Source organism: Coregonus clupeaformis, chromosome 15 (assembly GCF_020615455.1).
Source record: "Coregonus clupeaformis isolate EN_2021a chromosome 15, ASM2061545v1, whole genome shotgun sequence".
NCBI classification, from domain to species: Eukaryota; Metazoa; Chordata; class Actinopteri; order Salmoniformes; family Salmonidae; genus Coregonus; species Coregonus clupeaformis.
In genome coordinates, this window is record NC_059206.1 from 58,885,670 (window position 1) to 58,913,445 (window position 27,776).

At 46.2% G+C, this 27,776-nt stretch overlaps 2 protein-coding genes across 2 annotated transcripts in view; one reads left to right on the forward strand and one right to left on the reverse strand.

The window, feature by feature from the left end:
* The window catches only part of piezo1 (piezo-type mechanosensitive ion channel component 1), a 69,678-nt gene extending 46,836 nt beyond the window's left edge, over window positions 1-22,842 (forward strand). The window contains 47 exon segments of the mRNA XM_045225457.1: window positions 685-783; window positions 786-897; window positions 2,135-2,348; window positions 3,267-3,441; window positions 3,534-3,641; window positions 3,764-3,952; window positions 4,084-4,344; window positions 4,769-4,874; window positions 5,165-5,346; window positions 5,937-6,085; window positions 6,379-6,537; window positions 6,752-6,858; window positions 7,063-7,226; window positions 7,462-7,638; window positions 8,180-8,305; window positions 8,530-8,730; window positions 8,848-9,052; window positions 9,171-9,275; window positions 9,466-9,622; window positions 9,847-10,090; window positions 10,222-10,318; window positions 10,479-10,644; window positions 10,818-10,907; window positions 11,247-11,326; window positions 11,654-11,725; window positions 14,198-14,298; window positions 14,473-14,602; window positions 14,687-14,770; window positions 14,918-15,090; window positions 15,192-15,313; window positions 15,484-15,642; window positions 15,829-16,087; window positions 16,512-16,700; window positions 16,814-16,927; window positions 17,025-17,124; window positions 17,263-17,386; window positions 17,677-17,824; window positions 18,096-18,310; window positions 18,481-18,639; window positions 18,774-18,921; window positions 19,029-19,217; window positions 19,420-19,512; window positions 19,740-19,912; window positions 20,097-20,219; window positions 20,326-20,405; window positions 20,929-21,127; window positions 21,313-22,842. Coding sequence (XP_045081392.1) covers window positions 685-783; window positions 786-897; window positions 2,135-2,348; window positions 3,267-3,441; window positions 3,534-3,641; window positions 3,764-3,952; window positions 4,084-4,344; window positions 4,769-4,874; window positions 5,165-5,346; window positions 5,937-6,085; window positions 6,379-6,537; window positions 6,752-6,858; window positions 7,063-7,226; window positions 7,462-7,638; window positions 8,180-8,305; window positions 8,530-8,730; window positions 8,848-9,052; window positions 9,171-9,275; window positions 9,466-9,622; window positions 9,847-10,090; window positions 10,222-10,318; window positions 10,479-10,644; window positions 10,818-10,907; window positions 11,247-11,326; window positions 11,654-11,725; window positions 14,198-14,298; window positions 14,473-14,602; window positions 14,687-14,770; window positions 14,918-15,090; window positions 15,192-15,313; window positions 15,484-15,642; window positions 15,829-16,087; window positions 16,512-16,700; window positions 16,814-16,927; window positions 17,025-17,124; window positions 17,263-17,386; window positions 17,677-17,824; window positions 18,096-18,310; window positions 18,481-18,639; window positions 18,774-18,921; window positions 19,029-19,217; window positions 19,420-19,512; window positions 19,740-19,912; window positions 20,097-20,219; window positions 20,326-20,405; window positions 20,929-21,127; window positions 21,313-21,577 — 7,092 coding nt within the window. The 3' untranslated portion in view covers window positions 21,578-22,842.
* Window positions 22,843-22,910: 68 nt separating this feature from the next.
* ctu2 (cytosolic thiouridylase subunit 2 homolog (S. pombe)) lies at window positions 22,911-27,761 on the reverse strand. The gene is given in 17 exon segments (XM_045225234.1): window positions 22,911-23,219; window positions 23,385-23,443; window positions 23,578-23,644; window positions 24,350-24,554; window positions 24,693-24,793; window positions 25,024-25,115; window positions 25,218-25,349; window positions 25,537-25,644; window positions 25,646-25,673; window positions 25,816-25,908; window positions 25,910-26,112; window positions 26,292-26,401; window positions 26,527-26,587; window positions 26,760-26,819; window positions 26,901-26,979; window positions 27,202-27,276; window positions 27,449-27,761. Coding segments are annotated over 17 exon segments (1,614 nt in total). The 5' UTR covers window positions 27,505-27,761; the 3' UTR covers window positions 22,911-23,134.
* Window positions 27,762-27,776: the final 15 nt, after the last annotated feature.

Genomic DNA, 27,776 nt, shown 5'->3' on the forward strand with positions numbered 1-27,776 from the left:
ACAACACAGAACCTGGTAAACAGTCTCACATATTCGTTTTATAAGACTTCCCATGACACACCTGATTTCTCCAGAATCGTCACAAAGGGCACATCAACTTTGTGTTTTTGAGGGGTTTGCTTGGCAGGTCTCTACATAAAAATAGGTTGTAAAATTGAAGACACTTTTATTGACTATTGCGCCATAAAAGCATAACATTGTTACCAGGCTGTCCAGGCATATTACGTTTGTAACTATGTTATCATTTCTGTAATTTGTGTTTATAATCTTATCTGTGGTGCCAGTCTTTTTCCCTAAGCTGGAACAGACACTGTATGCTTTCCTCTGGCCAACTCTGGGACTCTAGTGTGTAAAGGATAGTAATGAACATAGTGCCCCAGTCAGAAAGTGATCCCTATGAGTGTGTAATGTGCCATGTCAGTTTTACCTTTTACAATGTTGATCTACTGCATGTACGTAACTATAGATAACTTGAATAGTGTTGCGTATGAATGGCTGATGGTTATTCTTTGTGCCAGGTTCTTGTCATAGAAGTTAAGTGCTCTTGATAATGGGATACAGATAGCGTTGGATCTGAGATTTACAGTACTGTTGACATTACACATTATTGAAGTATTTGTTCTCAAACATTTATGAATTAGATTTACGAATATCAGTTTACATTTGGCTCATGGTTCTTTCCAGACAGAGGATGGGTCGGAGACAAAGGAGGGTGAAGAGGAGGAGGAGGAAGAGGAGGGAGATGAGGAAGGCATGTCGTCTCCCAGTGATCCTGGGATGCCGTGGTTTCCGCGGCAACTCGTGCCAAGCAGCTGGCGGCCCGGCTCCGAGCCACAGCCCAGAAGGTCCTGAGGGACCTGGGCCGGATCCTGGCCATCACCCTGCTGGCCCTGGCTGGTGAGAACTGGAGGGAGGAGAGGGTAGGGTGGAGTGGAGTCAAGGGAATAACCCCTGTTTACTGCTTCATTATAAAAGGAAATTAATATACTGGTAATAATTGATTTATTTGTGAAATAAATCTTAAATAATTCTACACATTTTGGGTGGAGAGAAATGTTTGCCGTTTTTAATATGATATCTGAGTGAGACTGACTAACAAAATCAATGGGGCCCCCACGGGCTCTAATTCGACCTTGATTACTAAAAGTTTAGATAGCTGGCCGCTAGACAAATTTACCAATTTAAAGAAAAATAGCTGACATGGGCTAATTGAGTTACTAACAGTGGCTGACATAACAAGAGAAAAACTGTTGATGCTCAACCAAATTTCTAAATTGCACCTTTTGTATTCTAGTATTCTACCTCATAACAGTAAGTTGAGACCCTGACTGAGTTCCCCAAAAAATGTAATGTATTTTTATTTTATGGGGGAACATTGATCAGAGGTTCTTCAAAAGGGGTGCGGGCCGTTGGCCGCCAGTTACTGTTATGTGAATTATTTAACAAACTATTTAAGTTTCTCTGTGCGTCTCCCAAAAGGTTGTAAGTCTTTTGGGATTTAAGTAACGGCCAGAGTCCCGGTCTGCATAGTCAGAGATATTTATTCATTGAGAATTCTGCCATCACAATTTCAGAGTCCATCTTTTATACTCATACGTCATACAAAAAGAAATCCCTCCCCTCTGTAGGCGGGCTGTAGTTTTCCACTCTAAAACTGCTCTACTGACCTTCAGTTCACACACACACACACATATACACACATGCATACACACACATACATAACACACACACACACACATCCTACTCCCTGCATTACTCAGTTATTGCCGTTCTCACAATATTCTGCACCATGTTTTCATAACAGTTTCTCCCCTCCCTAAATTGGGAGGCCTCTTTATCTTAGTTTCTCAGTTGTCTTTGTTGTCTGGCCTAACTCTTACTCACATTGCTAAATAGTGGCTCAATGCCATAGCCTTTACTGGTCCTACACTCACACATTTCTAACACATTATACACAGTTTCAGGGTGTAATAATTAGTCATTAATAATTAATCTATTAGTTACCCATCCCTGCATTAAAGTATGGGGGAACAGCTTTAAGATATCCATGTATGGTTTGTTGTATTTGAGAGACGACGTGCATTATTGTTGTATTGTGTTGATAAAGTCCCTTGCCTATATCTCTGTTCCCCAGGCATCACGTTACCCTCGGCCTTCTCTGCAATCTACTTCCTGCTGTTCATCGGCGTGTGCACATGGTGGGCCTGCCACTTTCCCATCAGCCACCTAGGCTTCAACGTGCTGTGTGTGATGGTGGGCTTTTTCACGGCGGGCCACCTGGTGTGTCTCTACTTGTACCAGTGCCCCATTGCCCAGGGCATCTTGCCCCCTGCCAGCCTGTGGGCCAGGTCAGTGCCCCTCCCCACCGCTAGTGAAATAAGTCATTCTATTCCGTTTTAGTCATTGTATTTCATGTCTCTAGTACCTACCCAGCTTTACTTTTCACAGGGACTGGCAGCAGCCATAGCGATGCTCCTGGTTGGCACACTACCTCAAGATTATGATTCAAACATTGATTCAGAAGTGATTTGTACACTGACTCCTTGGCTCACAAGCTTCTGAAACATATAATCTTTTTGGGGTTGTGATTTTGTTGAGACAGTTGCAGACTGCACTCTTACTTAACAGCAGATGAGTGGAACTGAGACAGTTCTCAGTTTTGTTTCATAGTTCTCAGAATTGAAGGAGGGGAAAGGAATGGAGTGAAATGAGAGGGGAGGAGTGAGACTTTTAGCTATGTGAGGAAATACTAGCAAGTTGTTTTTGGAATATTACCAAATGCCCCCCCCCCCCCCCCCATTCGTCTCATTCTCTCTTACACCTGGGATGTGATACAGGGTGGTGGGGTGGGGGTGATGAAGCCGTTCTGTAGCATTCCATCTTGAAGTCTCAGGGTTTTGGCATAGGATGCTTAAGAGAGATAGAGGGGGAGAGAATATGTACTGCTGTTATCAAGGCCTCCCAGGTGGAGACACCTGTGATCTTTCTTTCGCTTTCTCCTTCTTTATCTTCACCTCTCTACCTCTGGCTCTTAGCCACGCTCAGCAATCAACATTAGAAGTCAGTTCCAGCCCACAAATATAACCTGACATTTCCCCTGCCTTGAAACTATAATCAATGGGTGTCATGGCAGGGTGAACCCAGGGCTAAACTGTGCAATAAAGTTTACATCATCTGATGACGTTTCACAGAGAAACCATGTTTCCTAAACTCAACCCCATATGTAGGCTTCTGTTACATTCCCTCTCACCTCTTCTCAACCCCAGACTGTTTGGCCTCAAGGATATCGTCAAACCTGGCAACTGCTCCGCCTCCTATGACCTCATCTTCAACACGGAGCATGATTGGCCTGTGTATGTCAACCCCGGGATCCTGCTTCTCCTGTACATCACCATGGCAATGGTCCTGAAGATCAGCAGCCACCATAGATCAGCTGACAAGGTACTGACATCAGCACTCAAAGGCATGAAACATGCTTGTCTGTCTTGATTGACATGTGCTGCTTACTGAATCAGCACTTGCTTATATGACAGGGTGAGGAGGGGGCCCAGCTGGTCAAAGGAACAGAGGCTGGAGGAGGAGAGGAGGTGGAACTGAAGCCCTGGTCCGCTCAGAGACGACCCAGCCAGGACGACACTGAGGTGGGCATGAGATACCTGATTGCACCCCTGCCCTGCTCCATGCTGTCCAATGCACTACTGTCCGCCATTCCATGACTGTGTGTTGGTGTTGTTTATAAAGGTGTGTTGTGTATGTGTTCCAGCACATGCTTCTGTCTATTGGGGAGTCTATGGAGAGCACAGGAGATGGCGTCACCAATGGCTCCAGTCATCAGGACTTGGGCCCAGGGCTCAGTAGCGCCCCTGATGGACAGCATGGGGACCACCCTCTGCACCTGCTGGGTAGAGTGGTCATGCAGCAGAGCTACGTGTGTGCTCTCATCGCCATGATGGTAACACTGAACTCTTATTCACATTCTAAATGTATCCTCTCTATGAGCGCCATTGGTATATTAGGCTATGTTCCAAGTGAGGGTATGTCGTGTCTTACCTGAACTCCATCTCCCATGATGCCCCCCTGCAGGTGTGGAGCATCACCTACCACAGCTGGCTGACGTTTGTGCTGCTGCTGTGGGCGTGTCTGATCTGGATGATGCGTGCGAGGCGCCACTTCGCCACGCTGTGCTCTCCCTTCATCCTGCTCTACGGCCTGGCCCTCTGCTTCCTGCAGTACGTCTGGGCCATGGAGCTGCAGCCGGAGCTGCCCCGTACCGTGGGCACCATGAGCCTCAGGCAGCTGGGTCTGGACCGAGCCCAGTACCCCTGCCTCCGCCTGGGGGCCATGGTGAGGAGAGAGGGGGTAGGGGTGGAGGGGACCGGGTCAGCAGTGGCACAGAGGCTCTGGGAAATGTCAATGAATGCAGCCTGTTAAGTGCCTACAGGAAATGGATATTTTAGTAATCTGTATTCTGAAGACTGTAGTGCTGTTATAAACATGTCCCCAAGGTATTATTTAGTGCATACCTGAAAAGTTCACCCACTCAACAAGTATTTTGGGTAAAACATGCCTGTCACATATGCTCTTTTGGCTAGTTAACAGTATATGCTCATACTTTCCATATGATTTAAAGCTGTGAGAAAGGCACTTAAAAGTGCGGTCCTGCAGTCAATCTCCCAAACAGTGTCAAGACTGTACTCCAATGGTGGCTAATTTCACATCTCTCTTCTCCGCTCCTCTCTCCCTCTGTCTGTTTTGTTGATCCTGTCAGCTGCTGTACACACTGACGTTCTGGCTGCTCCTGCGCCAGTCAGTGAAGGACAACTTCAGCAGGAAGAAGAGCAGGTCTGCCCCTCTACAGGAGGTCACCACTGGAGGTGAGAGGGACCACTTCTGATTCACACACTCTCTACACAATAAAGTACTTCACGAAAGTTATGAAGTTCCCAGGTGTGTGCTTTAGTATGGTCTGGCCCAGTAACATTCTCTCCCACTGTCTACATTTTACATTTTAGTCATTTAGCAGACCCTCTTATCCAGAGCGACTTACAGTAATGAGTGCATACATTTTCGTACAGACTGTGAATCATGTGTACCCTGCAGTATGGCAGTGTCTTCAGTTCAGTTTGGTTAGTAACAAGGTGCTCTTCTCCCTTCGGGTCCACAGAGGAGAGCGGGCGGAACGAGTCGGTTCTGAAGTTTGTGGGCAGACTGGTGATGAGCTGCTATGCCAAGTACTGGATCTACGTGTGTGGAGGCATGTTCATCATGGTCAGCTTCGCTGGCAAGCTGGTGGGCTACAAGATCATCTACATGCTGCTCTTCCTGCTTTGCCTCTGTCTCTACCAGGTATGTAGGGACCATCAGTCCAAGAGTCACACTCTAAAGTCCTTTAACCTATGACCCCATCCTGAACTCCTTGTGATTTCCATATTACAATACTATAATACTACTCCCGAGTGGCACAGCGGTCTAAAGCAGACCCCCTGGTTTGATTCCAGGCTGTATCACAATCGGCCGTGATTGGGAGTCCCATAGGGCGGCGCACAATTGGCCCAGCGTCGTCCAGGTTTGGCCGGTGTAGGCCGTCATTGTAAATAAGAATTTGTTCTTAACTGGCTTGCCTGGTTAAATAAAGGTTAAATAAATAAAAATATATTACAATACTACTTTATTGGTCCAACTGCTACTTCGTACATGTGTTTTCTGCTCTGCTCTCAACCCTCCACACAACATACAAGCATGAGAGTAACACAGGGTTAGCCAAAGTGCAGCACACAACAAACTGGTTTTAAATGGCAAATTGCCCCTGGTCGCACTGGGGATAACTCCATTACCTCGATTTGACCTGTGGTCAAACTGACTGGTCATTGACATTTTAATGAATGTTGTTGTTGTCCACCGTCACTGTAACTGTTACTGTGACCCTATACCCTCAGGTGTACTACTCTCTGTGGAGGAGGCTGCTCAAGGCCTTCTGGTGGCTGGTAGTGGCCTACACCATGCTGGTGCTCATCACCATCTATACCTTCCAGTTTGAGGACTTCCCTGCCTACTGGAAGAACTTCACCGGCTTCACTGAACAGCAGTACGTTCCCCCCACCTCACTGTGTGGTCAAGACTAATACACACTTTCTTATTAGGTTTCTCATTATGTTTGATGATGAAGTGGCCTATATTAACATCAATCTGGGTTCAAGGATGTGGTTTTTACTGATTTAATCAGGAATTCCTAAATATAATCAATTTCCACACCAATATCTAGTTTTTCCAGATTTTCTACGTTGTCCTGATCACTCCCATCTGGGTTTGAGGTGTACTATGAGTACAGTAGAAACCTCTGGAAATTGAAGCGAGTCCTGCACCTCTGTCTCCCTGCAGGCTGGCTGACATCGGCCTGGAGACCTTTAAGCTGACCGAGTTGTTCACCAGCATCCTGATCCCAGGCTTCTTCCTGCTGGCCTGCATCCTGCAGCTTCACTACTTTCACAGACCCTTCATGAGGATCACAGACCTGGACCACGTCACGCCCATACACAGGTACGCTCGTCTCAGGCTCCTCCCACACAGTATGACTCACTGCCGGACAGAGGATAATAGATAACGTCCTCGTCAAAAGTCCATGTAATAAAGTCCATAGTAAATGAGTTCAGTTGTGTGCTGTCCATCTCATTTAATATCACTGCCAGAGAAAGCCGTTGTCCACCTATGCAGAAACAATGTCCTATATGATGACACTATTTTGATCCCACAGGAAGAAGAAGAGCCACAGACCAGAGGTCCTCCACTGTGCTGATGGGGCTGTGTTTGAGGAGGAAGAACTGGTGACAGATCTGGGGGATGACGAATCAGAGGATGATGGTGGGCACAGATGTTGTGGTAATGTTGTTGAGCTTAATGCAGAGTCTCCTGCAGCCCTTAATACATTAGATTTGTATAGTGCTTTTCTAGGACCCAAAGACTGCTTACAATTGTACAAACAAAAACAGTACAAAACAAGTGTTTCTGTATATGTGGCATGTCTATAATGATGTCTCGCTCTCTTTCTCTATATCTGCTGTACAGAGATGATGCCCAGTAAGTGGGGTTTGGTGGTGAACAGGCTGATGGTTCTGTTCAGGAAGTTCTCTGACACACTGACCCAGATCCAAGTGTTAATCTGGAGGGTCCTGGAGCTGCACATCCTCAAGATGGTGGCCTTTTTTGTGGTCTGGGTGGCTCTGGGAGAGGTCAGTAGTCCACAGCAGTCATCTGTTAAAGTCTATTATGTACCGTGTGAATTTGGAACCAAGACCTTATCCCCCCCTGTTTTTCTGTCTTTCTCTTCTCTTCTCTCTCTCTCTCTCTATCTCTCTCTCTCTCTCTATCTCTATCTCTATCTCTATCTCTATCTCTATCTCTATCTCTATCTCTATCTCTATCTCTATCTCTATCTCTATCTCTATCTCTCTCTGTCTGTCTCAGCCGTCTGTGATGAACCTGGTTCTGGTGGTGCTCTGGGCGTTTGCCATGCCTTACTCCCGCTTCCGCCACATGGCCTCCTGTCTGTCCACCGTCTGGGTCTGCATCATCATCGTCTGCAAGATGCTCTACCAGCTCAGCATCGTCGACCCTGTCGAGTACACCAACAACTGCACTGTGGTGAGACACCAATCTGGAAAGACACACACACACAGTGGAGTACAGATGAATGTGTACAGAGCTATGCTCTCTGTTTATATTGATAGCGTTCTCACACACTCCTGCTGCCAGCGTTCTGCTGAGTGCACACTATGCTAGTATTTACCCCTGGTGAGAAGCGAAGACCTTGGTGCTAATTACAGCCAGTTTCATGTGTGAATTCTGTTGACGTGTTTAGTCTCGCTGCTTTACGGCTGTTTAGAGAAGAACAGCCTTTTGTTTAGTTTTTCTGTGATTTGCAGCGAGACGTTCTGGCTGCAGTTCCTCTGTCTCATATACACTCGCTCTCTCCGCTTTCTGTCTTTCTCTCTGTCTTTCTCTCTCTCAATTCAATTTCAATTTAAGGGCTTTATTGTCATGGGAAACAAATGTTAACATTGTCAAAGCAAGTGAAGTAGATAGTAAACAAAAGTGAAATAAACTCTCTCTCTCATTTCTCTCTCTCTCTCGCTCTCTAATTTCTCTCGCTCTCTCTCCATTGTGCTCTTTTTTTCCATTATAGCCCTTGGCCAATGAAACCAATCTGAAAGATTCTGAGGTCCTGAACTCCACTCTGTACAGAGAGCCTGTAGACCCGGCCAACTGGTTTGGCTTCAGGAAGGATGCCACCGTACTGGGCTATAGCAAGGTGAGATCAATGCTCTTCGATCTTGACGTCTCTCAAGGGGACAGTCTTTTTTTTATTACTGTGATTATAAAGTAATGTTATTGAGCTATTTTCGTCGTCGTGATTAATTTTTTATATGTGTACTAGGCAGGGTTGGGGTCAATTCCATTTCAATTCAGGAAGAACACTAAAATTCTAATTCTTCAATGCTTTTCAATGAGGAACACGTGTTTGTGTCCTTCCAGAACCACCTGCTGGTGCTGATGCTGCTGGTGTTTGAGGCCACAGTGAACCGCCACCAGGCCCACCACTACAGGCAGCAGCAGAGGTCCCCTCCCCTCATCCCAGCCATCTTCCCCCAGGCCACCAGAGACACCCTGGACCAGGGCCTGCTGGCCTGCATCAAGTACCTACTCAACTACAGCTTCTACAAGTTTGGCCTGGAGGTAGGCCTCTTGCTGCTGTTTGGAGTTACTATACAAAAGCATGTTGGTGTATTTCTCTATACTTTTGGATTCCTCTCATATCTTTCATGTCTTTTTCTATCCATGTGTCATTCCAAGATCTGCTTCCTGATGACGGTGAATGTGATTGGCCAACGGATGAACTTCCTAGTCATAATCCATAGCTGTTGGCTGGTGGCCATCATGGTACGGCGTCGCCGGGCGGCTATCGCTCAGATCTGGCCCAAATACTGCCTGTTCCTCAGCATCTTCATGATCTACCAGTACATACTGTGTGTGGGCATTCCCCCTGCACTCTGTATAGGTGAGTGGGGTTCATTAGTCTCCATGTATCACTATTGTTGCCAGCCTCCCAGTAGCTATACAACAACATCACCTTCTTTACCGACAGTACCTGACAGTGTATCTCTCTCCCTCTAAAGACTACCCCTGGCGATGGAACACCCCCATCATAATCAACTCGGCGCTCATCAAATGGATCTACCTGCCAGACTTCTACACCATCCCCAACTCCAAGAACCTCATTGGTGAGTCTCCTGCCTCATCTGACCCCTGACCTCAGTGATATTGTGGCTTACTAACGCTACGACCTGTGTTTTGACTTTAAAATATCCTGGTTATAGATGCATAATATCAAAAATGGTTAATTAGTAATTTGATGATGATGTGTTCCTCATGTTTGATGCTGATGGTTGAGTCTGTATCTGGTCCCTCCAGCGGACTTTGTCCTCCTGATGTGTGCCTCCCAGCAGTGGAAGGTGTTTGAGGATGAGAAGAGGGAGGAGTGGATGGTTCTGGCTGGGGAGAACACAGACGACCCTAACCCCATGGACGAGCGACCTTTCAATCCTGCCCCCAACTTCATCAACTGCAGGTACGGTATGACCAGACACAGAGAACAACTGACCTAACAGCAGTTATAACCACACTCATCCTCTTCATACCCTTCAGGCATTATTATGAGGGGCAGGAGTTTTTCCTGACCATGCGACCTGACCAGGAAAAACTCTGGGCACTAATTATTATACATCCTCAACTACGCCTACCAGTATACAGTATCAACATTAACTCTCATCTCTCTCTCCCCCTTTCCTCCAGGTGTTACCTGGACATGGCCAAGGTGCTGGTGTTCCGTCACATGTTCTGGTTTGTCTTGTCGGTGGTGTTTGTGACGGGGGCCACCAGGATCAGTGTGTTCGGCCTGGGTTACCTGCTGGCCTGCTTCTTCTTCCTGCTCTTCGGCACCAAGCTGCTCAGGAAGCCCTCCCGCACGCGCCTGGTCATGTGGGACTGCCTCATCATCTACAACGTGGCCGTAATCATCTCCAAGAACATGCTGTCTGTGAGTGGCTATGCAGCTCGCTGTGGACAACCACATACTGTAACCATAAGCCTATACAGGGTGGAAATAAACGTTGTTAGGTGAACTGTTATGTTTGTATACATTTAAGTGAGAGTGTGTTGTGTCCCCAGATCTTGGCCTGTGTGTTTGTGGTGGAGATGCAGAAAAGTTTCTGCTGGGTGATCCAACTCTTCAGTCTGGTCTGCACAGTCAAGGGCTACTACGACCGTGAGTACTCAACACATAAAGATAGATACAGTTGTTTTATCTCTGAGTGAACACAAGTCACCCTCCAAATTGGCAGGAAAACAATGATTATCAAGTCATTTGTCTGAGCATTATAGAATAACCAAAGCGGACGTTGTATGCTTGTGTGTGTCTCCTACAGCTAAGAGTGTCAGTGATAAGGCGTGTACTCTGCCTGTAGAGGAGGCAGGGATCATCTGGGACAGTATCTGCTTCTTCTTCCTCCTGCTGCAGAGGAGAGTGTTCCTCAGCTGCTACTTCCTGCATGTGACAGCCGACCTGCAGGCCTCTGCCCGCCAAGCCTCCCGGTGAGCACTGGTCTCCACAGCACCCCCTGGAGGGCACCCTAAGAGCCACGACAGTGCCCTGCAACTGCCACAGTGTTTTAATAGACTCACGCTGATACTGTTTTTACTGTGTGTTCAGTCTGTATATACTGTATGGAAACATGTTGTGTTGACCTACTGTTTGATTGTGACAGGGGCTTTGAGCTGTTCAGGGCCAGCATTGTGAAGAACATGCGCTTCCACCAGGAAGTAGAGAAGAAGTCCCTCTCGCAGCTCAAGAGATCGTGAGTAACCATTAGAAATGACCGCTTTCCATGTTTTCAACACATGGAGACATTCCTCATGTATCAAGCCAAAACGGGCTAATGAGAGAGACAGATCTCATAACTAGCCCATAGCCAGGAATAGCCACTAGCCAGGCCAATAATCTCCCTCTGCACATGTCTGATGAAATGTGACAGCAGATGGACTCTCTGGAAAACACATGTCCAAAACCAAGATGGTAGTGTGGTCAGGTGCCATATGTGACTGCTTAATCATATACAACTAATGTAGATAACTGAGCAAAGAGAGGAATGAGAGATACAGTGATGACATCAGAATATGTCTGCCCTTCCCCTCAGGATGGAACGGATCCGCTCCAAACAGGAGAAGTGTAAAGAGGGCCGTCGGAAGTCAGACACCAAGGCGGATCCGGCATCAGGTACTCAACTTCATTACGCTATACTGATCCGGCAGGCATTACATTTTACATTTTAGTCATTTAGCAGACGCTCTTATCCAGAGCGACTTACAGTTAGTGAGTGCATACATTTTTCATACTGGCCCCCCATGGGAATCAAACCCACAACCCTGGCGTTGCAAGCGCCATGCTCTACCAACTGAGCTACAGGAGGCTACAAATGAGCTTTGGTTTGGACTTTTGCTCTCACTGTCAAGTAATTCAACAACCCATCGCGGCAGATGATGGTTTGAGAGTGTTTGTGTTGTGTGTTTGGTAAAGCCTGAGGCCCTTCATCTCACCCCACAGAGCCACAGAGGGAAAAGAGGAGCCACAAGCGTGGCAAGAAGTGGCAAGAGCCCTGGCTGGACCATGCTAAAGGTTTGCTCCATATCCCACCACTATATATCAGTGCCAGACTGACTCTCTCCACATCTCTACAGTATCTGACCCCACATTTATCTCACACCAAGTGCTTAAGTGGATGTGTTTGTGGATGTGTTTGTGTTTGTGCATGCAGCTGCTTGTCGTGTACCTGTATGTGCATGTTCCAGATGTGTCTATGAGCATCCATGTAAAGTGCCTTCGGAAAGTATTCAAACCCCTTGACTTTTTCCACATTTTGTTACGTTACAGCCTTATTCTAAAATTGATTAAATAAATAAAAATCCTCAGCAATCTACACACAATACCCCATAATGACAAAGCCAAAACAGGTTTTTAGAAATCTTTGCAAATGTATTTAAAATAAAAAACAGAAATACCTTATTTACATACTGTAAGTATTCAGACCCTTTGCTATGAGACTCGAAATTGAGCTCAGGTGCATCCTGTGTCCATTGATCATCCTTGAGATGTTTCAACAACTTGATTGGAGTCCACCTGTGGTAAATGTAATTGATTGGACATGATTTGGAAAGGCACACACCTGTCTATAGAAGATCCCACAGTTGACAGTGCACGTCAGAGCAAAAACCAAGCCATGAGGTCGAAGGAATTGTCCTTAGAGCTTCGAGACAGGATTGTGTTGAGGCACAGATCTGGGGAAGGGTACCAAAAAATGTCTGCAGCATTGAAGGTCCCCAAGAACACAGTAGCCTCCATCATTCTTCAATGGAAGAAGTTTGGAACCACCAAGACTCTTCCTAGAGCTGTTCGTCCGGCCAAACTGAGCAATCGGGGGAGAAGAGTCTTGGTCAAGGAGGTGACCAAGAACCCGATGGTCACTCTGACAGAGCTCTAGAGTTCCTCTGTGGAGATGGGAGAACCTTCCAGAAGGACAACCATCTCTGCAGCATTCCACCAATCAGGCCTTTATGGTTGAGTGACCAGATGGAAGCCACTCCTCAGTAAAAGGCACATGACAGCCCGCTTGGAGTTTGCCAAAAGGCACCTAAAGGCTCTCAGACCATGAGAAACAAGATTCTCTGGTCTGATCAAACCAAGATTGAACTTTTTGGCCTGAATGCCAAGCGTCACGTCTGGAGGAAACCTGGCACCATCCCTACAGTGAATCATGGTGGTGGCAACATCATGCTATGGGAATGTTTTTCAGTGGCAGGGACTGGGAGACTAGTCAGGATCGAGGCAAAGATGAACGGAGCGAAGTACAGAGAGATCCTTTCTGAAAACCTGCTCCAGAGCGCTCAGGACCTCAGACTGGGGCGAAGGTTCACCTTCCAACAAGACAACGACCCTAAGCACACAGCCAAGACAACGCAGGAGTGGCTTCGGAATAAGTCTCTGAATGTCTTTGAGTGGCCCAGCCAGAGCCCGGACTTGAACCCGATCGAACATCTTTGGAGAGACCTGAAAATAGGTGTGCAGCAACGCTCCCCATCTAACCTGACAAAGCTTGAGAGGATCTGCAGAGAAGAATGGGAGAAATTCCCCAAAATACAGGTGTGCCAAGCTTGTAGTGTCATACCCAAGAAGACTCAAGGCTGTAATTGCAGCCAAAGGTGCTTCAACAAAGTACTGAGTAAAGGGTCTGAATACTTATGTAAATGTGATATTTCCGTTTGTTATTTTTAATAAATTAGCCCGTTTTTGCTTTGTCATTATGGGGTATTGTGTCAATTTTAGAATAAGGCTGTAACCTAACAAAATGTGGAAAAGGTCAAGGGGTCTGAATACTTTCCGTGCCTGTGCACACTCTGTCCTCTGTAATGCAGCTGTGTCTGACCGACTTCTTCTGGAAGGTCATCCAGTCAGTTAGAATCACATCATTACCCGAGGCTGTGTCCCCGGATGCCCTTAGCTCAAATAAAATACCTTCCGTCTGTCTGCCTCAGGAGGTCCGGAAATTAGATTTGTCTGGGCTCTTTGATATTGAAATAGGAGTATTTTTCTCCTGCGGTGAGCGGCATCTGATGTCTTCTGTCTATTGGGGAAATGGTTGGCTGAGCCGGCCTGTACTGTTTACGTGCACTGTCAGAAATCTGGAAGAGTTTGCCTTAGGACAGAACCAATCAGAGTTTGTCAAACAGTTTATTAGCCGACCTGTAGTGTTTTCATAATGGAATAGGTCTTACGCATATTTCTCTATACTCTTTGAATTGCAGCTGCAGTCCAGTAGAGGATCGTAATCTCCGGTATTTTTGGCCTGTCTTTCCCCACATCTGTTTTCATTATTTCCTTCCTCAGACAGAACTGCATTGTCCAGTGCTGCTAGTCAGTTTTTTTTGTTTCTGTTTTGTTCGAAAATCAGGCACTAAACACTCCTGGGTTGTAGTGGTCTCAGTCTATATGAGTTATGACTAGTTGTACTACCGGTAAATGCATTCACTACCCAAGGTCTGTCCTGTCCCCATGTATTAATATGATGTGGATGGTTTCTGTTTACCTCTGCAGTGTTGCATTCTGGAGATTACTACCTGTTTGAGTCGGACAGTGAGGAGGAAGAAGAACTATTTTCAGAAGAAAAAAAGCCTCAGAAACAGACTGCCTTTCAGGTGAGTTCACCTTACAGACATTAAACACAGCCTCTGCCACCACAACATTTTCACAGCGCTAAAATGCACTGAAATGTGCAAAAACAACATATATTACTCAAAATACTCCAAAGCTTGCTTTTCACAATGGAGTATTGAAGCATGTGAATTCCTCCTGCCCCCCTGTGCCCACAGCTGGCGTACCGGGCGTGGGTGACCAGCGCCAAGGCAACGCTGAGAGAACGCCAGGAGAGACAGAAAGAACAGAGGAGGCTGGAAAGAGAGGAGAGACAGCAGAGGGAACAGGACAGCTCTCCAGCATCAGGTCAGAGATCACACACACACACACACACACACACACAAACACACAAACAAACACACATTGATTAACTTGTTTTTTCTGTTACAGGTCATGAAGGTAGTGTTGAATTTGATGAAAGTATCTCACACGAAGAGATAGATGACAATGACGAACTTGAAGGAGAGGGCTCAGGTATTTTGGGGGTTTATTTAATGATGTAGGCTACATATTTTGGCCACTATATTCACAGTGTTTCATATAGTGCCATTTATTCATTAGGTTTCACACATTTTATTGTCTGTATGACCTAATGCAATGTAATCTCATGCTGTGCTCCAGGGAAGGCAGACATCGTGCAGAGGATCCTGGACATCTTCATGTTGCTGTGGATCGTGTTCCTGGCCATGGTGGACGGCCTAACGGAGTGGCTCAACCTCATCACCAAGCAGTACGTGGACACCTCCACTGTGCTGTGCAACGAACGCTACCTCCTCATACACAACGTCAGCCAGGTCAGTTATAAGGTACCTCCCACACCCAGAAGTCATCTACTTCTAGGGGGCACTGTCCCAGTATGACCAGTGATGGACCCTAACCCTGTAGTGTTTGACAGGGGCCTCTGAGGGAGCCTATGGAGGATCAGCTGTCCCAGGGCAGCGAGAGCCCCACTATGGAGACATGTCTGGGAGACGCAGAGGGAGACACAGACCACGTGAATAGAACCAGTGCCACCAGGTTGGTGACGGTGATAGCCCATTTAACCTGTTGGGCACATTGAATATTAAATATCTCTTTTGAGGGAGGAACAGAATTTAACTGAAGAATGTCCTTTTCTTACTGGTTTGTAATCATCTATAATTCAGTCAGTGTTAAGTGTTATTGCTGACCTGTGTGTTATGTTGTAGTGGGTTGGAGCTGGAGGAGCTGAGCGAGCGTGAGCGTCACAGCGGCACCACCCTGTGTTGTTCAGAGCCCACTCTGGAGCTGCTGGGGGAGGAGCCAGAACCACAGCACAAAAGCCACTACCGCCACTCCAGGACCGCCAGTGAGATGCTCACTGACAGGTACTGACGTATACGTTACAATGTTCCCAGAAGATCTCTACAGTTGACATGCTACAGACCCCAGCTTGCAGCCTGATCGATTTCCTTTCACGACACAGACTGCCAACTGTCCCCACGTATCAGCTTGTGTATGTCCTGTGTGTACGAACTGTACTGACCCCCATGTCTCGATTCCCCCTAACTCAGGCAGTTCTTTGTGGAGGAGTTGGTCCAGTGTAGAGAGTTCTACTCCTCTCAGAACCGCCTGCTGAAGCTGCAGTTTGCCCTGTACAACCTCCTGGCTGCCAACTCCGAGCTGGTGTGCTACTTCATCATCGTGCTCAACAACATGGTGACGGCCTCCGTCATCTCAGTGGTGCTGCCCATCCTCATCTTCCTCTGGGCAATGCTGGCCGTGCCACGCCCCACCAAGAAGTTCTGGATGACCGCTATTGTCTACACTGAGGTGGGTCGCTGTTGGGTTGAAAATGCTGGTACCAAGACAGAGCTGGTTTATGCATTGTTATTGTTGCACTGATGTAGTATGTTAGTGCATACCTATGCAAGCCTGTTGAGACAGCCGTTGCATAGGTGCAGACGCTTACTATCTTGTCCATCTTCTTGCCTTCGTTGGCTAAAGTGGTGTAAACATTGCGTAAGATGTGAAGTATGTAATGTGTAAGATCTTTTTTATTGAACACCTGGTGTAAACCAACGGTAGAAACCAAAAAGCAGTCTAGATTGCCCGACCCTAATTTAGGGCTTTATTCCACACTGTTCTCGTTCCAGGCTGTTAGCTTTACAAATATAAATACAAAAATCACAGTATTTAACAGATGCTCATGTATGTTTCTCTCTGCATTGTTCCGGTTTGTTCCGGTTCTACTCAGGTCATGGTGGTGGTTAAGTACCTGTTCCAGTTTGGTTTCTTCCCGTGGAACAGTGTATATGAGCTCACACTGAACGAGGACAAGCCTTTCTTCCCTCCTCGTATCCTGGGCCTGGAGAAAACTGATAACTACATCCGCTATGATCTGCTGCAGCTGCTGGTTCTCTTCTTCCATCGCTCACTGCTACAGGTATACCAGTCCACCATAAAACTCTCAGCCAGGACTCTGTTGGCCTTGACATTTATAATTATATGTTTATACCACAAGATTTGGATTAAATACTCTTCACTGTCTCTCATCAGCGGTATGGCCTGTGGGACCAGGAGTGTGCTCTGGAGGAGAAGCCCTCTCGGCCATCAGAGGAGGCCAACAAGAAGGAGGAAGGAGAAGGGGGGAGGAGGTGGAGGTCCATCCCAGCCTAGGACCCAGCCTCATGGACCTGGAGGAACTCAAACCGGACCAGGACCAGAAGGCCGAACCAGAGCCTGGACCAGAGCCTGAACCAGAGCCCAGCACCAGCTTAGCCCCCACCCCAGAGCCAGCCTGCCTGTGGAGGGACCCAAGAAGAAGGGCAGCATCATGCGCTTCCGCAAGAAAAAACAACTAAGCAAAGGTCAGTTAAAGAAACAATAGAGGGGAGAATGAAGACATTCATGAATGAAAGGCTTGGGATTTCAGAATAGGAGTGTGTGTCCTTATGACTGCCCGCCTCAGTGACAGTGAAATGATTTGGATTCTGTTTGGATTCTAGAAGCCTTAGATATCAAGGCTGAGAAGAAGGCGCAGAAGAAGAAGCAGAAGGGTAAACGTAGAGAGGCAGCCAGTAAGAAGCTGATAGCAGTGGGAGAGAAGATCAAGCACCTCACCATCACCGCGTAAGTACACAGGAGTCACTCACAGGAAAGTACACAGGAGTCACTCACAGGAAAGTACACAGGAGTCACTCACAGGAAAGCTCGTCAGACAATGCAGTCGTCACACAATTACATAACCAGTGAATTATATAGTGTTATTATGGTTAATAAATCATTCTGTGGGTTTTGATTTGCATTTAGAAGTGTAGTTGGTTGTGACGTGATTACTGTGCTGTATGAATCAGCGGTCCTCTATAATCTTGCCATATTTGGGCATGGACAGTGATTTGATTTCCCAATCTTCTTTGTAGTGTGCGAAATGTCTACAAGCCTTGTCACGAATTCTTCAGCGACATCTTACATGCACCGTACCGTGCTGCCACTGATGTCTACGCCCTCATGTTCCTCACTGACGTGGTGGATTTCATAATCATTGTCTTCGGTTTCTGGGCCTTTGGAGTGAGTACTGTTTATATGACTGCAATGAATGCACTTTCTGTCCGAGGCCACTCTTGACACACAACCTTTCCTATACCTGTGCCGGCACAAGCTCTCAAACCTTTCAAACCTCTCAAATACAGTTCCGATATTGTATTACTCCTTACTGCATCACCACCTACACGTTATTCTGATTAAACCATTAAAACACAATCTCTAGAAGCTCTGTACTTGGTCCCAGGATACTATAATAGCATTTCTGTGGACTAAACGGTTGCCCATTGTGCCTCAGAAACACTCAGCCGCAGCAGACATTGCTTCCACGCTGTCAGAGGACCAGGTGCCCGAGGCCTTCCTAGTGATGCTGCTCATCCAGTTCAGCACCATGATCATCGACCGAGCCCTCTACCTCCGCAAGACCGTCCTGGGGAAGCTCATCTTCCAGATCATCCTGGTGTTCGGCATCCACCTCTGGATGTTCTTCATCCTGCCTGCTGTCACTGAGAGGTGAGGAAGAGGAAGGTGTGTCCGCAGAGTGATACATCTCATTACATCATGTCTATTTAATCACACTATGTTTGTCTATCTTCATGATGTTCTACAGTCCTGAAGCAGTGTGTCTATTGCATCATTTCTCTGAGGTGTATACTGAAGTGTGTCTCCCTCTGTCATCTCAGGATGTTCAGTCAAAACTCGGTGGCTCAGCTCTGGTACTTTTTCAAGTGTATCTACTTTGCCCTGTCGGCCTATCAGATCCGCTGTGGCTACCCCACCCGAATCCTGGGCAACTTCCTCACTAAGAAGTTCAACCACCTCAACCTCTTCCTCTTCCAGGGGTGAGTCTGTCCATTCATCTCCTCCTCTGCCACACCATATGGTATGTTTGAGTCAAGGAGTCTCCCTGTTCAGGGAGGTGATGGGATGAGGTTGGGTACTGGTACAGGGTGATATTGTCTGTCTGTGCTTTCAGGTTCCGCTTGGTGCCTTTCCTGGTGGAGCTCCGGGCAGTGATGGACTGGGTGTGGACTGACACCACTCTGTCCCTCTCCAACTGGATGTGTGTGGAAGACATCTACGCCAACATCTTCATCATCAAGTGTAGCCGTGAGACAGAGAAGGTACAAAGACCTCTAGGTTACAAATGTAGTTGATAAAATCACTTGCTATCTATTGTAGTGTGTGATTAGGCCAGCAGTTCTTACAGCTGGTTCCTCTTCATCCTCAGAAATACCCTCAGCCCAAAGGCCAGAAGAAGAAGAAGATAGTGAAGTATGGGATGGGAGGACTCATCATCTTCTTCCTCATCTGCATCATCTGGTTCCCGCTGCTCTTCATCTCATTGGTCAGATCGGTTGTGGGCGTGGTCAATCACCCTGTGGATGTCACAGTGACCGTCAAGCTGGGAGGATATGAGGTAATTACTGGGGGGAAAATTATAAGTGAGCACAGTTTACACTCTATGGGCCCTGGACCCATGCTGCCCATGGTCATCTTCAATGGCAAGTCTAGTCCAGCACTAAAAAGCAAGCAATGGAGAATCTATGGAAGATACATTTGAAATGTGCTCATGTTAGAGTTGTTGTACTGAAACATTTAACCATTGTCCCTCTCCATAGCCCTTGTTCACCATGAGTGTCCAGCAGCAGTCCATTCAGTCCTTCACTGAGGAGGACTACAACAAACTCACCACCAACTTCTATGACAATGCTGTACGTAATACCTCCAACCCTACTGTAAAGAGCTGAACTCATTTCCTTCCCTTGGGTGCCCTGTTTTAGATTATAATTAAACAAAATGTGTACAACTGTGTAACCGTGAGTAAGTGATCCCTGTTGAATGATGAATACAACAAACATGGACTTGAGCTCCGCTGCTCTCCATTTGCCTCAGCGGTAGGTAGTTGTAACTTCTGAGTGTCTGTGTGCGTCTCCTGCAGAGGGCTATGCAGTTCATCACCCTCTACAGCTATGAGGACATAGTGACAGCTAATATCGAGGGTAGCTCCGGGTCAGTGTGGAGGATCAGCCCACCTAGTCGACAGGAGGTGGTCAAGGAGCTGCTGGGCAGCCCTGTGGACATGACCCTACGCCTGGCCTGGACCTTTCAGAGGTCAGCTGGGTGTGTGGGGGGGTGTGTGTGTGTGTGTGCGTGTGTGTGCGTGTGTGCCCACCTGTATGTGTATGCACCTGTTTGTGTGTTTTTAAGTAGTTGTAGAAGTAAAAACATTTGCTTATGCAATTGCCCTGTGGTTTTCTATAGTATGTATTGTATTTTTGTCTGTCTCTTTCTTCAGGGACCTTGGCAAGGGTGGCACTGTGGAGCACACGTCTGACAAGTACTCCATCGATCTGGAACCAGGCAACCCAGTCAGAGCAGACCTTGCTTCACTGCTAGTGGGGAACCGCACAGACCCAGTGTATGTTCTGCTCTCTACACAAAGTCAAATGTAGTATTTCAATTTATGTTGTGTGAAATCCTGTCCTGAGTTCTGTTTGACATTCTCTGTACTGTTTCTTCCTCAGACGTGTGCCTCACATGTTCCCCAACTATATCCGAGCACCGAACGGAGCCGAGGCCAAACCAGTCGACCAGCTGTATAAAGGTCAGAGGAGCTTTTATTTATAAACATCCTTCTTGCCATACAGTGCTTGAAATATAGACGGGTTAGCTGACAACGTCACGAAAACGATGCACACGCTTCAAAGGGGCAGAAGGCCAAGTGTTGTTATGGTTCTGGATGGCCAGATAGCTAGCAACAATGACAAGAAGCTGCCATGTGGTGAATCGTAAGTGGCTCGTTTCAGCTTGCTTGATCTTGTTCTTAATGTCTTGTTTTGACTGATGTCACGTCTATGCTAATATGGCTCAAATTTGCTAGCTGTAACGATGTATTTGAGAGACAAGTGCTCATTGTGCAGCTTTATTTATGTTTTCAATTAACATTGGAGATAATATACAGTTTACATGTTATCAACAATCTAAGCCAACCCCGTCTGTTTTTCCCCATAGTTGCACACGAGTCAGTTTTGTTGCTAAACAACCAACCCGTCTACAAGGAAGCTCAAAGCTAAAACATAGGCAGTCGGTCTGTGTTACTGTCTCCCTGACACCATGTTATGTTGCAGGTGACGAGGAGGGCTACCAGGATGTAACCCTGTCTCTGATGAGGGACCGCTCTCTGAACAGCACCCGTGGGGCCCAGGAGTGGTGGGACATCAGCATCGCCGACTGTCCTCCGTCCACAGGGGATTGCGGCGTCCTGCCCATGGTCATCTTCAACGACAAAGTCAGCCCCCCCAGCTTAGGTTTCCTGGCAGGATATGGGTAAGATATGTGCCTGTCTGTCTTCTCAATGGTAGCCCATTCCAGCAAATCTAATACTAGATTTACATTCACACTATTTTGTGGGAAATGAACTGTATTTTGAATAGAAGATATCCATAATTTCATTTTCAGACAGAGAGCTCTATGTTCAGTTATGCTCATTCTATACTTGTTGTCCATTGCAGGATCATGGGTCTGTACGTGTCGGTGGTGCTGGTGATTGGGAAGTTTGTGAGGGGCTTCTTCAGTGAGATCTCTCACTCCATTATGTTTGAGGAGCTGCCCTGTGTTAACCGTATCCTCAAGCTGTGCACAGACATCTTCCTGGTCAGGGAGACCGGAGAGCTAGAGCTGGAGGAGGAGCTCTACTCCAAACTCATCTTCCTCTACCGCTCACCAGAGACCATGATTAAGTGGACAAGAGACAAGCTATCAAGTGACAATCGCTAGCCTCCCCCCTGGCTGTGCTGTCCCATCACATCCAGAGCACCCCTGGCTAGGGCTGTCTGACACACAGGGGTGCCTCTACCTGGTCTTCCTCTAACAGACCCAATGCTAGCTCCAGTGGGTCTATTTTCGCTGTGCACTAACCCCTCCTCTTAGCCAGGGGGAAAGGGATGTTTTGTCTGTTTCTGTACACTGAGAGTACTATTTGCCTCTGCTGCTGGACCGTACTGAGACAGAGAGCCAGAGGCTGTGTGGCAGCCAAGGGTCTGCTCCAGTGCCCCTCCCCTGGTTATGGAAGGTTTGGCTAAGCCTCTCCAATCAGAAGGGCAGGTTAGATGCTTTGCACTTTGACCACAGACTAAAGCCAGTCTCCCTTGTCTTATTGCTTGGGTTCCAACAGAAAGATTGGCTTCTGAATGAGAAGGTGTGATGGCCGGGTCGACCTACAGACACTACCCCGTAATGAAGAGCCAGGCCCCCTGACAGGTCACAGGCTGGATCCTCACTACACTGACCAGCACAGTGTGGACTAATGCAGCCCCAAAGGGGACAATTTGAGAGAAAAAGGGCCTAAAGTAGGGTGTTTGTTTCCAATCAAAACACTATTAGATCATATTCAGCCAAATCTCTGAATCTTACTCAAACTGTTGACAAATTGAAATGCTTCAATTGGGAGGAAAGCTAACTTTGTACATTGCAACAAGTTACAGGCTTATTGATGGCAAGACTTGAATCTTGTAAAAAGTGTAAAATACGTTGTGGTTAAATGACAGAGTATAGCAACACTGTTCAGAGTAAAGACTGAACCATACTAAATGTCTCCATGCTGGAATATTGCATAAGGCAACATTAGCCCCATCTCTGGAAAATGTCATGCTGGAGTAGTTTCATAAATTGTGACACTATACAGAACACACAGCTACCATTGTGCCTTAAATCATATTTTGTTCTGAATGGTTACAATATGGTTCAACCATTGCTTGAGCAGTTGCCAATATGCACAAACCTAAATGCACAAACTTAAAACCAAAACATTTCCTAACTTTAATAAACATGTTATACTTTATTGCCAAATGTTCGCTCTCATTTTCAGAGAACCCGGGTGATGCTGATGGGAGTCCTAATGTAGAACCCATGTAGGTTGTTGCTGTGGGATCTCTGTTGTGGAAGAATAACCATATTTCTATTTCCAATACAATGTGATTCAGCTCCTAAACCAATGAAAATATTGTTAATGTGTACAAATAAATGATCATTCTCATTCCTGACATGGAAAAACTATTCATTGTTTTAGCATCATACATTCAATCAATGTTAGATTCACCACCAAGCAGTGCCATGTACAAAGCAGCTTTATTTTGGCTGCAGTTAAAGTTTAAAATCAGTCTATAGTTGTCTTATAGCCAAATAATTCATCAACTGACTGAAAATAAATATAAAAGCAATTGGTATTACAGTTCATATTGAGACAAACAGCCTTGGCTGTATAGTTGCCAGGGGAACAATGTCACTTATGTGTGCCGTTGGACGTTGTCCAGTAGCACTGGGTATTAATGTCTGTCACAAGGACCCATTGACCCTCAGGATGGCTTCATCCTCTTCCTCATCTAGCAGGAACTCACTGATCTCCTCCCTCATCTGAGACCTAGACAAGTCCATAAAGAGGAGTAACAAGGTAAATATAAGGATATGCTAAGTGCAATTCTACTGGTAATAACTCAATATTCTGTGCAGCAATTATGGGCAAATTAAAATACCTATTTCACAAGTATTTCATGTTTTTGAGTAAAGAATGTAGTGTAAATCTCACCTTCTCTTCCTCCTCTCAGCCTCTGACAGTATGTACTGGGGAAGGGCATCTTCTGCAGTCTGTAGAACAGAGAAAGGCCATGGTTAAACAAAGGCAATTGTTCACATTGGACATTGTCCTGCTGTAGTCTTTGTAAAGATGATCTTGTTGATGTTTAGGAGTAATGTGAAGTGATAGATGTCCTTTCACTTACCATGTCTTTGATGGTCAGTCTACAACTGTAACACAACAGGCTTTTAAGATCCACTGTCTCTGGTTCCCTGAAAGAACACACAGTATTGTATTCATTCAATAGCATCAACATCGCAAAATAAACACAGCCTCTTATTGTACAAGCAACCTCAAAGTTGCTTGGCACTTCACCCTAAATGTAAACGTGTGAATATACACTGAGTGTACAAAAGATTAAGAACAACTTCTCTTTCCATGACTGACTGACCAGGTGAATCCAGGTGAAAGCTATGACCCCTTATTGATGTCACTTCTTAAATCCGTGTAGATTAAGGGGAGGAGACAGGTTAAAGATTTTTAAGCCTTGAGACAATTGAGACATGGGTTGTGTGTGTGTGCCATTCAGAGGGTGAATGGGCAAGACAAAATATTGAAGTGCCTTGGAACGGGGTATGGTAGTAGGTGCCAGGCGCACCGGTTTGTGTCGATCTGCAATGCTGATGGGTTTTTCCACGCTCAACAGATTCCCGTGTGTATCAAGAATGGTCCACCACCCAAAGGACATCCAGCCAACTTGCCAACAGTGGGAAGCATTGGAGTCAACATGGGCCAGCATCCCTGTGGAAAGCTTTCAACACCTTGTAGAGTCCATGCCCCGACGGAGCTGTTCTGAGGGCAAAAGGGGTGTGGCTGCAACTCAATATTAGGAAGGTGTTCTTAATGTTTTGTACACTCAGTGTACACAATCCAGCTGTACTGTAATGCAAACATTGGAGACATAAATGCCTACTGACTTAGCAGAGGAGCAGCAGCCCCCCTCTCCAGTCCCACAGCCCTGACTCTGGCCCCCTCCAGTGGAGCAGCACTGGCCCTGGCCTGCCGAGGAGGCTGGAGGCGGCCCTGGAGCTGCTGCTGTACCAGGGGTGAACCCAGGGCCTGGGCCCCGCCTCTGAGACAGCTGCTCTGAGATCAGTGTGGCCTGGTAGGCAGAGAACTCCTCTACAGAACAGGGGGGAGGCAGAGAGAGAGAGGTAGAGATGAGATATTCTGTGATTACAAAAAAACAAAAAAACTACTTTCAGTACAAAATGCCATATTTTTATTTAGTGAGTACAGTACATTGGCAGTGTGACTCACCTAGTTTAGTGTCCAAGGCACAGACACACAGTAGGCACTTAGCAGAGGGTTGTGTGTTGGTGTTCTTTGGGGGACATGCTGTGTGGAGCTTCTCACTGGTCCTGGAGGACAACCATCAACACAGGTGTTCATTACCAAAATCCTCAAAAAGACATTATCAACAGCTATCTTAACACTAGTCTAGATACATAACAGGCTAATTTAAGATTGATATAGTATCCTTTTAACAAAATCCCCCTTCAACCACTATTTTCTTTACAAATACTGCACCATATAGAAGTCATTCTTACAAGTGGTTCCTAGTGTGCCTCCTTGTGCTACCCATCCTCACCTGTAGATTGTGCTGACAGTAGAGGGGAAGTCAGTCTGGAGTTTGGTGACAAAGCTCTCTGTCAGGCGCTGGATGCTGGCCTTGTCTTGTGCCTGGAAGAGGCGGTGAAGGAAGAAAACTTGAGAAGAATACTGACTTGGCACACAGCGCCACACTACAGAACAATGATAGTAATCAGAGCACAGCCGACTCACCTTAGTGTCCAGGCCAGGGATGAAGACTGAGGGGATGTCAAACATTCTGTTGTAATATGCTATTTCTTTAGAGGAGTAGTCCCTCATGGGTCTGACAATGACCACGTCTCCGTAGCGAGGATCTGAGAAGCCCTGTGAACACAGCAACATTTCTAAATGACACAGCTGCTGCTGTCAGAGCTCAATACACAATGTGTGCCTATGTGGGCTAATGCTGCAGTGATGCTACGAACGGTACTTTAAATATTGCGATAGAAGGGCATAAACATAATGTTCACTATTCCACTGAGCTGAAAGAGGTGAGGTACTTTTTCCTCACCGTGTCCGTGGCCAGCGATGCCCCTCGCCCCAGAGAGATGTTGCTGAGCAGTTTGATGGCCAGGCGGGAGCAGCTGTCCCCCATCATCACCTTGGTGTAGCCCTGCTGTCCTCGCTGTGTGGAGAATCAGGTGCTGCCTGGACAAAGCAACGCATTACACCTCATTAGTCAAATGGCCTTTACACAAACTAGACCTTCAGAAGCATTTCAGACATGTTCATCCCCCATATGCTCTGATAATTGAATGGCATGTCTCGGAGATACAGTCTAATCTCTCACCTCAGTGTGTGTAGCAAATCCTCTTTGGCTGTCAGTGTTCTCACAGAGGCAAACAGTCTCTGAAGGGCTTGGCTGTGTTCAGGGAGTGATGGGGCTGGTTATTCCATTCTGGACCTCCTGCATGCTCTGACTGGACAGGTGACTCTGGGTATTCTCCACAGAGAGGTCTGGGTGCTGGTTCTGGTTCTTCCTGGTATGGATGAATTGGTCCACAGCAGCTTTATAACTCGACCCAGTCTGAGGTTTTTCTGTGGCCGAGGATCCTGCCTCTAGCACTGAGCTGGGGAGACTGAGTACCTGAAACACCATGGAAAGCAAAAGACAATAGACATGATGATGCAACTATGTAAGAGTAGATGATGCAACCATATATTCTAAACAGTGACAAGCTATAATACATATTTAATTCCAATGATCAAACCTCAGTCTCACATCCCAGAAAGAATTACAAACAACATTTTTCTGACCCAGCTCACCTGCTCCAGGTGGACTATGTGGTAATGGTAATTAGTGCCTCTGAAAACAGACTCCAGTTGAGCCACTGCCCTCTCCCGCTCTTCCATGCTTTGACCACAGGCACCGCCCTCTGTCAAGACACAGCAATAGACAATCATCACACATGAGCAAGTCTAATGGGCCAGAACAAGCTGCTATTTGACAAACAAAAAAAAACTTTGCGCCAAAGAGCAGCGATGATCATCTGTGCATTACCATCTATGTAGATAATTCCGGGGACAAATCTCAACTTCTTCGGTGCGTCTCGACTCAAACCCTGAGAGAGGAAAAAGGTTCATTTTCATTCAGAAAAACAAAACAAAGACAGTTTGAAACCCTTAATAATTTGAAGAAACTGTCAATGTGTTACATCTAAAATGTCAGCCCTGTGATATTTCAGTAATTGCAACATACAGTGTGACTACACATCTAGAAAATGACCCAACTACCTCTTGAACCTGTGACAGCATGGAGCTAGAGGCTGGCCCTCCAGACACTGCAAGAAGAACCTACAACAGAGAAACAATGCCAACTCAGTTGTTTGATTTATGTAAGACCTTACAAAAATGCTATAGATGGATATTCAATACCTTCTCTCCAGGGAATATGACCCGGTTCTTTCCCAGCATGGCCCGGAACTTGTGTATGAAGTACTCCTTGAAGCAGCCCCTGGCCAGAAGACATACCCAAATAAATACATTACTTTTCATGATTAACTACAAAGAGCAGATGTGCTGACAATGACAGCAAAAAATGCACAACTAAGTATAAATTACCACTTTCTAATTTTTGCTGTAAATTCTGTGGGGTCAGTTCTTGAGACAAATACATCTAGTTTGCGATGACAACCCTCTCCTTTTTAATTACAAAACGCTGTTCAATTAACGTTACCTGCAAAAGGCATCTCCAGCTCGGATGATCAATACAGCTGTATTTTCTTTGCATTTGACACATTTCTTGGAGACCCTGCGATCAAAAATGTATTGTGAGTGGATGGAAGCAGTTGCTACAGCAGATAAAATTATAATAGCTAAACTAAACGTTAGCTAGCGAGCTGAACTCAGTTACACGTGGACATTAGCTTGACTGCAGCTAAAGCAACTGGGTAATCTAGCTGTTAAATGGGCAAATAGTTTACCGTGGGGTCACTCTGTGTTCTAGCTGTCCATTGTATTCTTCATCAACCTGGCACATGGTCGAGTTTGAACAAGTTAGCTAGCTATGTGATGAAGAGCTCTAATTCCTTGTAGCTTGCTAGCTAACAATTGCAGAATGTAGCTGTCACAAATGTTTCGGTTCAAGCTTGCCAGCGAGCCAGTTAAAACTATGTGAGCAGATACCAGAGTTTTTCGAAACTCTATTTAGCTAGATAAATTCATTAGATTAATTTAGGTATTTCAAGATGTATTTAATTCAGCCTATTTCTTATAGCTGTCAAAAGGCTCGCGCTTGAATAACAACATCGC